A 13,998-nucleotide genomic window follows, 5' to 3' on the forward strand; every position below is an offset into this window, starting at 1 on the left:
ACAACATAGGACTAAGACGAGATTTCAATCATGACGGCAGTGATAATGATAGCTGTAATCTGTATCAAGACATGGCAGTCATTCAAAAGACATTGCGTGGCGGGCATTGGATCACAGATACAACAGAATTAGAAAAAAGTATTCAGCATTTATAAGCAAAAAGAAACAAATGATAAAACACATTTCTATCTGAACCACACACTGCTTTACACATGCCAATGAGTTGCTCAAATTAAGCTCTAATTCAAACTCTGACAAACTATCAAGAAACTGCCAGCACAACACTCCCAAGACTTATAGGTAAAACTACTATAACAAACCACAAACTACAACAACAACACAAATAAAAGTTTTCTACCTGCTCTTTTAAATGCAAATGGTGGATCTGGCTTCCCCTGTCAGGCTGGTCGTGTCTGTCTGAGAGTTTGACTTTGGTCTCTGGAGTTGGGAGCAGTCTGTGAAGACTCAGGACAGGAATGCCGCCTCGCTCTGTGCTCCTCTGGCTTCTGCTCAGCACTGGCTGCCAGCTTTTCTCAGCCCCAGTTAATGTGCGGCAGAGCAAGCGAACAGAGAGAGAGAGAGAGAGAGAGAGAGAGAAAAAAATGATAGAGGGAGGCGGGAGAGGAGAGGAGGAGCCGGGGTTGGACTCGAGCGGTCTGCCCACAAAGGCTGAGGGAGCTGCTCGTGCTCTACTCTCTGTTGCTCCCTTTCACTTTCTGCTCTCTGTCCCAGTCATCCTTTCAGTTTGCTGACGCACTACTGATCTCAAGTCCTAAGAAATCCCCCCACACTAATATCCAGACTGAGCGATGAAGATGATGGTGCTGTTTGCCATATCTGACAGCACTGATCTGCTTTAGAGAGCTGAGAATTTCCCCCTGAAAATGAGACACTCGGCCCTCTAGGCCACAGTGGCTTGGGCAAAGTCCCACACCAACCTTTTGTCATAAAAATGAAGAGAAATTACAGATTTACAACCTCGCCTATCGACCTCAGCTGTAGTATTCAAACAAGAATAAAGTCATCCTTGTCGGCTGCGGAGTCAGAGGAGGAAATTGTCTCTCCCCCAAGAAAACGCCGTAGAGGGATGCACAAACCTGCGCTAATATTTATCACAAAGGGGTGGAGTTATGAAAAGTGCCTTGTCCAATCCCTTTATTCTACCGTGTGGGATTAGGCTGCGAGCGGGGCAACTCTGCTCTGGGTGAGGCAATGTTGGATGGGCACCCAACAACCATACTGCTGCCTATGCAGGACCAGGGCTGACTGGCTGGCTCGGCAGTCAAGCATGACCTTGGCCATGGAAGGAGAAAGGTAGGTAGGTAGGTAGAGAGGGGGGAGAGAGGGGGGAAGGGGGCAAGAGAGAGAAGAGAAAGAGAAAGAGAAAGAGAGAGAAGAGAAAAGAAAAGAAAAGAAAAGAAAAGAAAAGGAGAGAGAGAGAGAGAGAGAGAGAGAGAGAGAGAGCCAGGGAGAGAGCGACTGGGGACAGCTCACACCCCACCCCCAAACAAACAAAAAAAATGCTCTCTTGTACAAACAAATGTTTTTTCCCCACTTTCTCAGGCCCCTCCAACATTCCTGGTGACAATGCTGCTTTTTCACAAGACAGACATGTTTTTTTCCTCCCATCACCAAACCCCTCTTTGGCTGAACATTTGTTTCCTGCATGGCACTATCTGTAGGAAGCACATATGGCACGGCCACATACCTGCCTAGCCTACTAATCGAGTACATTCTTACAAGCAAACAAACAAAAAGTCATGGGAATCTAAAAAACACTCACACACAGAGGACCTGTGAAATGTGGTATGACTGCAAACATGCAGCCTCTACCTATGACACAGGTTGCAATACATGACAGGCCGCTAATGGCATGTTACTCTAACAGCCCACAGGTTTGTCTTCCCCTGACTTCAAATGCATTCCAAGGATGCAGCAAAAACACAATCACTTCACGCAGCCTCTGTGTATTTTCTTTGGAAGTTTCCTTCACAGATTCAAAAAAGGTCTACCGGTGTGTGTTGGCTGACTTCTTTAACAAGTAACAAAACTTTTCACAGTAACAACAAAGCCAGTCTATATAAACTCAAATGTATCTCAAGTCATACACACTTAGAAAGGTGAAGGATAAACAAAATTGAGTGACAAAAGCCAAATACAGGTGTCATTAATCAAATCAGAACAGGCATGGCTTTGCAACAGATTGGCAATACTGCTGTGTCATTTGTTACAACATAGAGTTACAACCCAAACCAGCTGAAACTGGCACCCACTGACATACACTGTTGAGGTTATTTACATGAAAGGCCACAGTGAGGATGGGCCCAGAGAAGAAATATTCTTACCTACATTCCTGAAAGAGCCACCCCATGTTTTGAGGCCTGCAAACATTGCTAAGATGTCTGTGCGGTTTGAGGCTCCAGGGCACGAGACGCTGCCTCCTGTGGCTAATATTCACACTGCATTACATTTTAGGGCTGGACTATTCTCTGACTTCAGAGGGAGATGTCAGGCTGGCAGTAGCAAGGTCAGTGTTGAGTATGAAGTAACAGAATATGTAACATGTAAAGCAGGCAAATGCATTGCCTGATGGTAGGCTACAATATAACACATGTTACAGTTTTTTTCAGTCGCTAACAAGCGTTTGTCTAACCAGTTGTCACATTTTCAAAACTCTAAACACAATTAGCACAGCATCATCTTTTGTGGCCATACCATTCACACATTTCATGTCGTTTTCACACAATATGCAGTCAGTGAACACATTTCCACAATGCTTACATTTTCTTAACAGATAAGCTATACCTCCCAACAAAACTATGGATTGTTTTTGTAATATTTGCCCACAATAGCAAACACAATATTCCAAACCTTATCAGATGCGATGTTGATGAAAACATGTGGCCTAACCCTGAAGATCGCAGAGATTAGATACAGTAATTTTGTGTTTTGTTAGTTCCCCCCGCCCCCTTTTTATCTGGACTTTTTGCTCTTGTGTGTTTCATGGATATTTTGTTCACTGTAAGCAATACTGTAAAACGTTTTCTGTTCTATCATACTGTAAACAGTATTTCTACTGTACCTCCTGTAGTAAACAGTAAAGGGAAAAAATTATTTGCTTTTTACTGGAATGCTTTTGAATGTGAACATTACATGTGGACATATACAGTTCCCAACCAAGAAATTTAGTGTAAAAACTGTGGATAGAGCATATTTTGCATGCAAATACCTGTAAAACTGAAACATAAAAGTCTATGCAGTTTTTGTAATGTCAACAATAGCCAGTATTTTGAAACCTGGTGTACTTTGATTGACTGCATGTACCTTGTGAAGTGAAAACAAGTGTTATTCTTTGACAGAATAATTTCCTTTTGAGTCAGATTTCCAGTGTTTTGGTAAAGTTAGTGTGTGCAGAGAAAAGATGTGTTCTGTTTTTAAATGAAGAGTTAGTATATATTTAACAAAATGTGTTTTTGAGAAGGAAATTATCCATTTGGCCAATTGTGTTTTGTAGGTGTGAGTCTGTGTTAAGAGTTTAGAAAAAGTATCTGAAGTATGGGTACGCACTTGTTGGCGATTGAAAAAAAACTGTAATGCCATAATGGTACAATTATGCAACACTCTGTTTATGGTGATCAATTCTGCTGATAATGAATAATGACTGAGAAATGAGTCCTATAATATAATAGTCAAGCCGTCAGGATAAGGAAGTGTGATTAGTCAGGACAATAATATGCCTGTAGGCTAAATCCTATTTCGTTGAAACAGTGGTTGAAAATAGGCCTGCTATTGATGCGGCTGGTAAAGTCTGTAACCTCCACACTGTTGCTGTGATTTTAATTACAAAACGTTTCGACCAAAATTGGTCTTCGTCAGGTGTTAACAGAACCAAAGGGTGGGAGGGGATATATACACATGATCATAGGCATTGTCATTGGGGGCCAAGCGGCGAAGCTGCGAGGCAACCCGATTCTATGTGTCATTATTATTATAACGAAACGCTCATTTGCCATTGAACTATACAGTAAAAAGCTGGGAAATTTGGCACATTGATGGTACAGTCCTATGATTCATGTCACCAAGTTTCGTGTCAAGTGCTCTAGCGCCACCAATGTGTCAAAGTTTGCATTACATCTATATGCGCTTAACGTTTGAACCGTACACATTGAGGTATATGTGAAATCCTTGGATAAGGCCGAACTCAACACACCCCATGATGTCAATTTCCGCCATATTGGACCTTACGCCATATTGGATTTCATCAAAAACACTTAAAGGTTTTCACAGGTCATAAAGTTTATCCGATTTTCACGAAACTTGACACAGATGATCGTCAGACCATGACTCATAAATGCATTGCTTTTTGGAGCCATATTCAAAACCTGTCGCCCGTCACAACCGAAGCCGCCAAACAGGAAGTGGCCTCATAATTCAGCAACGCTTTAACATATAGAAACCAAAGTCGGTACATGGAGTCAGGACCCAATAAGGAGAAGGCTCAATAAATTTCATGACTTTTCACCACTATGGTGGCGCTATAATCACAGAAAGTAGACTTATATTTCAGCACGCTTTCACGTAAAGAAACCAAACTTAGTATATGGACTTGGGACCCAATCCTGAGGACACTCAATAAAATTAGTGACCTTTTGACCACTAGGGGTGCTATAATTAGAAACACTTTCTCGTATTGACACCAAAATTAGTATGTGGACTCTTGACCAGAACCTGAGGATGCACAATACATTTGATGTGGGGGGTTTGTGTGTGTGTGGGGGGGAGGTTTATATGTGTGTATGGGGGGGTAATAGGGTAGCCTGATGAGCCAGACCCACATTAAAATGTAGGGTCTGGGCTCTCACTGTTCGCAGTGATCAGTCCGAGGGGCGGGATAATCGGTTGTCTTTCAAATTCCCTCTGCACGCAATACGACAGCGATATGAGTCCCATGTGTTTTCCCACCAGCGGAGCTAGTTGGCTAGTTCAAACTTTTGCCAACTTAAAAAAAAAGCTTAACTCGTGTCACACTGTTCGCCAACAGCAACATCTATCTTCTTTGTTTTCAAGTAGCAGGGAATCCAAGCCAAACCGTTGCAACTCTGCCATCAATCATTATGTTAAGCCCGCCTAACGACTCTATACACGATTTGATTGGCCTGATAGAAGTTTAATTTTTCGAGCTCACAAGCCAACAGAGAGTTGCTAGACTAGCCCTGGCAGCAAATGTAATTTGGGGTGCGTCTAGATTTCTAGGCTAGTAATAGGGTGTATGCAAGTAGCAAATGCAAAAAAGGGAGTGAAAAAAGAACAACCCTGATGAAGTGTAAGGTTGATGAGATTAGGTATAAGGAAGAGTATGACAGTTCAGCATTCTGATGGCTTGTGGATAGAAGCTGTATCTGTGTATAATTGCGTTGCCATGACAACTTGCTCAACAGCTTGGCCCCCTCATTGCGGCTTGCAGCTATATTTGTCATTGTTCTTAGCTAACCAAGGAGTCAGTGACATCATGTAGAGCAATTAAGTACATCATCTCTTAAATATAAAGATGTACTGTATCTAAGACATCTTTACATTGTGTATATAAATACAAAGTTGTTGTACAATACAAATCTTGCTCACTGGATGAAAAAGCATCAAAATCCCCCCAAAGTCTGTTCAAGTGCTGCATGTCACATCCACCACAAAACAAAAGGCAAACAGTAAAACAAAATAAGAATAGAAGAGAAGAAGACAAGTCTCCATACAAACTTTGGTGAACTAGGTTCACAGAGGAAGTTAAGGTACAACAGGCTATCATGTATATCACCAACTGTAAAGATAACAGTCAGAGACAACATAAACAGTCAGATACAGTATCATCTGGAATATTTCATAAAAATGGCTTCATCAAGATGCTTGTGGAGGTGCATGCATAGGTGGAAGTTGGAGGTGCATGCACTCTCTACAAAGTCTGTAACCTCACCTCAATCTATGTTAAAAACTACACCTAGATTTAATAAGGAAAAATTAGAGCAATGAAAATAAAAGGAAGTAGTAGTAGTAGAAGTAAGTTTTATTCTGTAGCAAAAAACAATCACTAAGGCTAGGTTCACACTACCAGGCCAATTACGATTTGTTTCACTTGATGTGACACACAGGGAAGTGCAGACATTTTGAAGGGCAAGGGCTCAAGTAAAAAAAGGACACTTCCATATTTTAAAAATGAAAACAAAACAAAATGCATTAAAACACATGGGTACAGTAATAAGTCTCTGACGTACTGATTAATCAAAATACCCTCACACTCATGCAAATGTTTAAAGGGACACCAGGCAAGCCTGATGCTTTTTCTCCCCCTCGCTCGGTCTGAAGCTCTTTTCCTTTTCTTTGCATCTTTCGTCAAGGGTTTTCGCTGCTTCTTCGCTGGCTCTGTCATTATACACACGTTTGCAACAATCGCTAGCGTTTTGTTAGCCTGCCTCTGTGATGTAAACTGATCCTGCTTCGGTCGGCGGGTACCATACACTGAACTTGCAAGTGGGATATTCTGCCTACAGGCAGTAGGGGCGGGCGAGAGAGTGTTCATTCGCCCTGTAATGAGTCATTTAACTATATACCGACTTACGAAGATGAGTAATTAACACGAAAACGTTGCCTGGTGTCCCTTTAATAGGCTACTCAAAATAGTTCTACAAATGAATCTGTTCATAGAGACTAGGGATGCACGATATATCGGCGGCCGATATATTATTGGCGATAAGTGAAAAAATGAAAATATTATTATCGGTCCCGATAAAAGAATTCTGGCCGATAATTTGCGCCGATATTTTTTAATGTCCTAATTTAGGCCTACGTAAGGTCCGTCTGGCTAACTGAGCTACTTGAGTTTGGTTGGCTATACTTTTTCCTCAATATAATGTCAGCGGTGTGAATGTATTTCACCACTCTAACAAAATCTGTGGATATGCGTTCATTTGGGAATCTGTGCATCTCAAAATCCTCTCCTGAATGATCCGCCATTTAACCTTACCAGAGCGGAGCTCAGCCCTATCTAGAGTCGTCTTGTGCTGATGCGTTTGCACTTTACCACGCTGGTCGGGGAAACAAATAAACAAACTCGTTAGTGGGACGAGTACATAAGTAGGCCTAGTTCTACTGTAAGTTGTGTTTTAGTATTATATTTGCATTACTTTAGCTTGGGTTTTGTATTATTACCTAGAAATACTCTAACCATTCCTGGTTCAGTTCCAGACAGGTCATCATAATAAGTTATTAAAACCTTCGGGGCTAACCCCTTTCATTTCTGCTGCAGCAGGTTGTGCGCAACAGAGTAGACGGACATCATGAGCGGATTATGATCTTTCGGGCCCCTGGGCCCAGATGTATTAAGGGCCCCCCATTTATTGTCGTATATGTGGGAGGGGGGGTTTGGGGGTCCTCCCCCAGAAATTTTTTAATTTGTTTGATGTGATTTCCTGTATTCTGGTGCATTTTGGGGATGGCCAATACTAAATTCAATCAGATTCATAGACTACATCCTGATTTGTTGATATTGAGGCAATGATTCCATGCAAAGGCTTGGGCTTCAGGGCCCCCTGACACCTTGGGCCCCTGGGCCTGGGCCCGGTAGGCCCGTGCAGTAATCCATCCCTGACGGACATAAGATACAGTCTGAGGAGTTGCAGCTTTATTCAGTTACCCGCAGTTGAAACGAAAAAGTTTCCCTCACAAAATCTGATTTGGTCGCTATACTGTAGCTTATTCCCAGCTGAGCCGTTTATGAGTGTTTAGTCCTACATGTAAATGAAAACTATTCATACTCTCTAGCCACTCACTCGCAATTCACTGACGTCAGGTTCACTTAAAGGAGCCACACATACTGTAGGGCTAGGCTACTGTTATGTTGACTGCTGTACTATTGAGGACTATTATGAGTTCTGTCCATCATTTGGTGGTAGGTAAAATTACTGCAATAAAATTATGCTTATTAAATGCTTTCCCCAAATCACTTTTCTCAATTTTTTTTTAAGAGTAATATTATCGGTTATCGTATCGGTATCGGCCACAACAAACCAATAAATATCGGTTATCGTTATCGGCCCTAAAATTCCATATCGGTGCATCTCTAATAGAGACACAAAGGTCTGACTATTATACATTCCCCTCTTTCACAATTGGGGAAGGCTGTCTGTATCATACATTGATGAATCTATTGGCAAAAAACAAACTAGAAAAAATAGGCATAGTTATTTGATATAATTATACATTTATAAAGTTATATAATTATATATTTGATATAGTTATTTAATATATTAAATAAGCCTATAATCAAAATGATGCAATTAAGGCAGGAGATTAGCAACTGTCCATAAGCAACTGATAAATCTCAAATGTTGGGCTGTGCATTGTTGCATTGCTTAAAGAAAACGTGCATCTTCTAATGTGTGACCATTTGGCAAATTTCAGCCAATGTCACTATATGTGATGTGAACAGTTTCTGAGAATGATGTATGTGACATCTGTCAGGCAACGTATGTGACATCTATCAGGCAACGTATGCGAAAACGTAGCCTATGTGTTGTTGACCTATATTGCGGTTGCGGATGGAAACAGCGACTTTCAAGAAGTATAGGCCTACGTGACATTTGTGGTTTCAGACCATAAAAGTCTAGGTGTAGATCTGAGCTGAAGACTGTCACCAGTCCTCACTGGGATAGGAATCTGATTTTGCCACATTTAATAAAAACAACGGAATCAGAAATGAGCATTAATACTTGTGGTGTGAACCTAGCCTAATTCATGCACAACACCACCAACTGAATCCTGGGTTTGTCTGATTAAATACTCTCATTGTTTTTAATTAATGAATCCCACTGTGCTATCTCCCACTGAAAACAAAGTCTTTGTTGGAACAATCATATCAGATTTGTTTTCCCTCTCACACCTGCTCTGAGCTTTCTCTCTTGTGATACCATAAACAGCTTTGTCACACACCTGTCACTGACTCAGCAGCACACCAAGCAGGAGACAACTGCCCCTGTTCAATAGACCACTGTCTGCCCTGTGGTCAGTCCTCATTATTAATTGCAAAATTATGCTCTATGGGTGAGGGAAGTGTACATTAATGATGGGGCATTGGCTGTAGCTTTTATCTCTTCTTAATTCTGCAGGTGTCACCTTTGTAGTCACCTCTGTTTAAACCTGTTTAAATGTAGGCCTAATGAATTGATTTCACATATGTATTTTTTACTTTTTATGTGTTACTATTTGTTAATTTGTTTGGTTAAGCCGTTATATCTGTGAGTGTGGAGCATTTTGGATTGTACTCTGCATCAAAAAATGTGCTACATAAATAAAAGACAAAGGCAAGAGAAGGTGTGTGCTTGTAGTTTGAGCTTAGCAAACACTCTCAAGTGATACTCGCAGTGTGTTGCTAGCAAAGATTTTAGGCTGTTTTTGTTTTTCTTTCAATGTTATTACCTAAATATGTCTACTGAAGTTTTGAGTGATCAGGTATTGCCCACTCATAAACAAAACATTAGACATTCATATTATTTTGTTTATTCAGGTAATCATTTTTGGCATTTGATAGAGCAGCATGTTGCTTGAATTATCACTAGAATGATTTCTAGGCAGCTGGGTTAACACTTCCGACCACTCATCCCACTACAAATGCATTGTAGCATATTTGCATTGTTCATCTGTAGTGGCGAGTGTCATCAGGAACCATGACCTGAACTCTCTTGAATATACAGTATGTGGGTTTATATTCCAAGTAGTTGCTATATATGGTGGTAACTTCAGCCATGAAGATAGATAAGGTGCACAAGGTAGCTTGACACCATTGCACGATGTTGTTCTTTGAATGTGTGTTTGCATTCTGACTCATACAGAGGTCATACAGCATCATACTCCATGGAAACCATTAACCAAATGGCTGATTGCCATCTGGGTATGCTGGAAGGTTCCTCTTCATGAGTCCAAATAATTCAGGGATGTCTCACTAAGAAGGTTAAAAACCTCTACATCGTAATTGTGGGTTGTCTGCCATAAACCATTCTCCCTAAATGGCCAGATGCAACACCCTTATTTGCTGTCTGTACACGCTCATTCCGCGGTAAGACACAGAAGTGATTTAATAACATCTGGAAATGGTTTAAAATTGAACAAACTTGTTCATCCAGCCAATACTCTGCCCTCTGGTGGCTGATCACGTCCACCCAAAGACACACTGTAAATGCTGTGCTCTCTATCATTTCTGTGACACAAACCATCCAAGCAGTGAATCACAGAGTGTATGGATGACTGACAACACAGACTTGTGTCCATAGGCTATGCAGCACTGATTTCCTCTCACTGAGCCCACATTATATTTTACCAATTACAAGCAATTGATCCTCCACAGGAGGTCAAGCCATGCATCTAAAATCTGTCTGTTAACCTTAACCGACTACTACAGTTGGGATTAACACATGAATTATATCCCTCTCGCAAGAATATGACACTCCAGCTTTCTATCCAACTCTGAATACCGTATGCTGGTTAGGCTACTCTATTTTTTTTTTTTTTTGCAGGCAAACTAAATAATTATTTTGGTGTTTGTGTGTTTATGTGTGTTTAAGTCTATGAACATGAAGAAATACAATATCTGGGTTACACATGTGACAACATGATCAGTCTGATTTGCACTGATGTCAGTGGACTCAGTTGCATTAGCACACAGTCACTACCGTTTATTTGTTGTTGTTGTTGTTGTTACAAAAAAAAAATCCTTTCACCATTTCATCAGCTCCACAAAGTCCACACTACATAAGCCAACTTCAAAGGCATTCGCAATTATGACTAACTAATTTAAAATCTACCCTTGTTACTATCTTATCTTTAGTAGCCTACATCCTAAATATGTTCACAAATGCAGTGTAGATTATCGGTGTTTGAAAAACACTCTAAATCTTGAGAATATCCCACAAAATCAATCATTACCCGCCCTTACATATAACTACAGTTTAGACAATCTTTATCATGATACTACCAGTAAAATATCATCCTCCGATGACCCGCACCAGCAACCTGTTTCCTGGATTCAAAGAGAGGCCACCTGGCTGTCTAGCTTTTTCATTGTCTTTCGGCAATGTCTGGTGTTCAAATGCAGAGGAATGGCGCCCCCGTGCGGACAATACATGTAGACACGGCTGTTTTCAAAGATCATCTGCCTTCCCGGATTTTACTGGTGCAATTGACTTGACTGATTCACACTTAGGGAAGCACAAGTGGGCTATACAGGCATTTCTTTACTTATTCATTTATTTTTTCTTTCATCGGTGGAGTCAAAGGGGTGACTCTAAGCATTCAAACAAATGTAAGGGTCTTAGTGTCGGCGCCTCTAGTTTGGCAATATAATTTGTTTAATTGATATTAATTTATATTGACATTTAATGTCAATGTAAAGGTATTGAAATTGTTCTGAGCTTGCTTACTTGTAATGAGAGGTATTAACTGAATCATCACCTGAGGTGTGTCACTCTACTCTAAAATGCTTAGATTCTGATTGGTAGTCCAGAAGGGGGGAGGGATGTGTGTGTAAAAGAGAGAGGGAGGGAGGGAGAGAAGGGGGGAAAGATGACCTAATAGTCAGGAAAAGTGATGAAGTCATAGCCACCTGACTCATATTCCCAGATGAGGGGAGTATTACCACTCCCTATGCAATTGGCTGTGTGTGTGTGTGTGTGTGAGTGTGCAAGTGTGCTTGTGTGTGTGTGTGCTTGTGTGTGTGTGTGTGTGTGTGTGTGTGCGTGTGCATGGAGGAATATGTTATTATATATGTATGTGTGTGTGTTTCTTTTCTCTTTTTTGGGGGGGGGTCCAATTAATTTCCAACCACGCCACACATCAAAGAAATCAAATGAAGCCCAAATGGTGTCAGTCTGTATTCAAACAATCTGTCAATAATCAAACCCCACCCAAGGCCATTCTGCATGGAAAAGCATAGTTTCTATTCTTCTACAAAAAAAATCATGATTGATTTAGATTTTACACCAACAATGAAAATTGTGCTAAAACTGCATTTTTTGTGTAAAAGGGTTCACACACACACATAATTATAAATGTCCATGTGAATGTAGTGGTCAGTATGTGATGTTCTCTAATATCACCACCACACAAGAGTCAGTTCATTCCATCCCTGGTAAACTAAACTACACTCAATTGTCTAGTTTGAAAAAAACCCTGCTACTGGGGCCAAAATACTTATGCTAATACTATGACTGCTTTTGGACCCCTACTTAAGCTCTTACATACAGCGCTGGCTGCTGATCCTCTATTCACAAAAAAATCCACAAAAATGCAACCGCAAAACTGCAAATGCAGTTTTTCTCCAGCAAGGCATCATGGCTGCTGAGAGCTGGACTGTTGAGTCACACTGACCTCACTGGGAGACAATTTGCCCAAGAAACCAAAAGGACTGCATACCCCACCAGCAAGACTCGCGATCAGAGCCACGCTCAAACTTCAAACATAAACACACTCAAACAGTGTGTTTATGGTTGACTAGCATGATATGACGGGTAACTATCAGTCAAACAACGTGAAATATGTGTAAGGACACAACACAAAGGTGGCTCTGTGAGAGATGTGGATCTGAAACCTCTCCAACGCCTCGGCCACCAAGGGGCCCAGAGAGCAAGAGGCAGATGGATCGCACAAGCAGATGGTCCAAATAATAGGGTGTTGTGGAGGGAGAAAAAAAGGGAGAAAAAAAAGTGGGCTCAAAGTAAGCCCAAGGGAGAGAGTTGGAGCAATAGAGAGAGTGGCAAGAGGTTGAGAGAAAGAGAGAGAGAGAGAGAGAGAGAGAGAGAGAGAGAGAGTTTGGAATTGGACACGCACCGAAACACATGAAAACACATGATGCTCTTGACACAGCCACACACAGACAGCACCCATACACCCACACCCACTCCCACACAGACAGATGGTAGAGCACAGGAAACAGTATCCGTTATCCATCGCCTCTATCGATCCGGGCCTCGGACTCCCCAGCAGACACCATTAGTAGTGGCAGATGATCTTTTGGCCACGCCGACTCTGTCACCAAGAAGATGCCCCAACTCCTGCCTCTTCAGCCCATCATGTTGGTCGGGGGGGCAGTCACTCTTGTCCACCCTGCCAGTATCCTGGAGCCACTCTCTCTTTCTGTGTCCTCCACCTCCCATCTTGTCGGCTGGCAGCCTGCTGTGGTCACTTGTCAGAGTGCGATGCGGAGGGCCGGTGGTTTTAATCCCTGCCGTCCGTGCACGGGGCATCATTGATTCTCCCTGGAGTAGCAGGCTACTCAGGCACACTGCAGGGGATCCCCGGGCCTGATTAGCGAGCAGGCGGACATGTCTAGACGACGATTATGTGCACCTGAGCTGCCCACTGCTATGACATCATTCTGCTGCGCCCTTGTAGCATCGGGCCTTTGTGATCGTTGTCACAAATATTTCTTCAGTCATTGTTGAGTAGCCAGCCATGCTATTCATGCTATTCAGCCATGCTATTCTGTTAGCTGAGTTATAGATCAATAATGGAACTGTCTAAATACTAAGACAGTGGCATGACATAAACTTATCTGAGGAGGACCTGTAATAGTCTGTAAAACAGGCAGCAACTGTCAGGATTTTTTTCTTTCTGATCTGGTTCTGAAGGCCTACTACGAATTAGGCCATTGAATAAACTTTCTGAGACTTGCATGAATAGACCACAGTATCAACAATGGCATGGACAGGTGCACTAATGGCACAATAATGACCAGCAGCGCAGATTCTAGAAGCCCAAGCTGGACACTCAACAAAGCACAGTTGTTGCCAGACATATGACTGCTATTGTTGCTGGACGGGTAACCCAATTACGCTGTTTGGAGAGACCATGTTGGTGCTGATAAGTGATTAATTGAACACACCCAGTGGAGTTCAAGCCCCAGATTATCTGGCTGAGCCACCAGGACCAAACACAGACCCATGAGGGCATCCACACTAGCCC

General features: G+C 41.9%; 1 protein-coding gene across 3 annotated transcripts in view; it reads right to left on the reverse strand.

Annotated features, from left to right (window-relative positions):
- Positions 1 to 2,477, reverse strand: part of lmna (lamin A) — a 28,443-nt gene extending 25,966 nt beyond the window's left edge. Inside the window, exons 1-2 of one of the 3 annotated variants that reach the window (XM_042107315.1) lie at positions 2,346 to 2,430; positions 359 to 527 (exon numbers count right to left, since the gene is read on the reverse strand). Coding sequence is in view for 2 of the 3 variants with exons in the window: in XM_042107313.1 (XP_041963247.1) it covers positions 2,346 to 2,391 (46 nt within the window). In the remaining variant the exon portion in view is untranslated. Of the gene's footprint in view, positions 1 to 358; positions 528 to 2,345 lie in introns of all 3 variants that reach the window. The other 2 variants (XM_042107313.1, XM_042107314.1) reach the window with 2 other exon arrangements.
- Between the last annotated feature and the right edge of the window lie 11,521 nt (positions 2,478 to 13,998).

This window comes from Alosa sapidissima, chromosome 10 (genome assembly GCF_018492685.1).
Source record: "Alosa sapidissima isolate fAloSap1 chromosome 10, fAloSap1.pri, whole genome shotgun sequence".
NCBI classification, from domain to species: Eukaryota; Metazoa; Chordata; class Actinopteri; order Clupeiformes; family Clupeidae; genus Alosa; species Alosa sapidissima.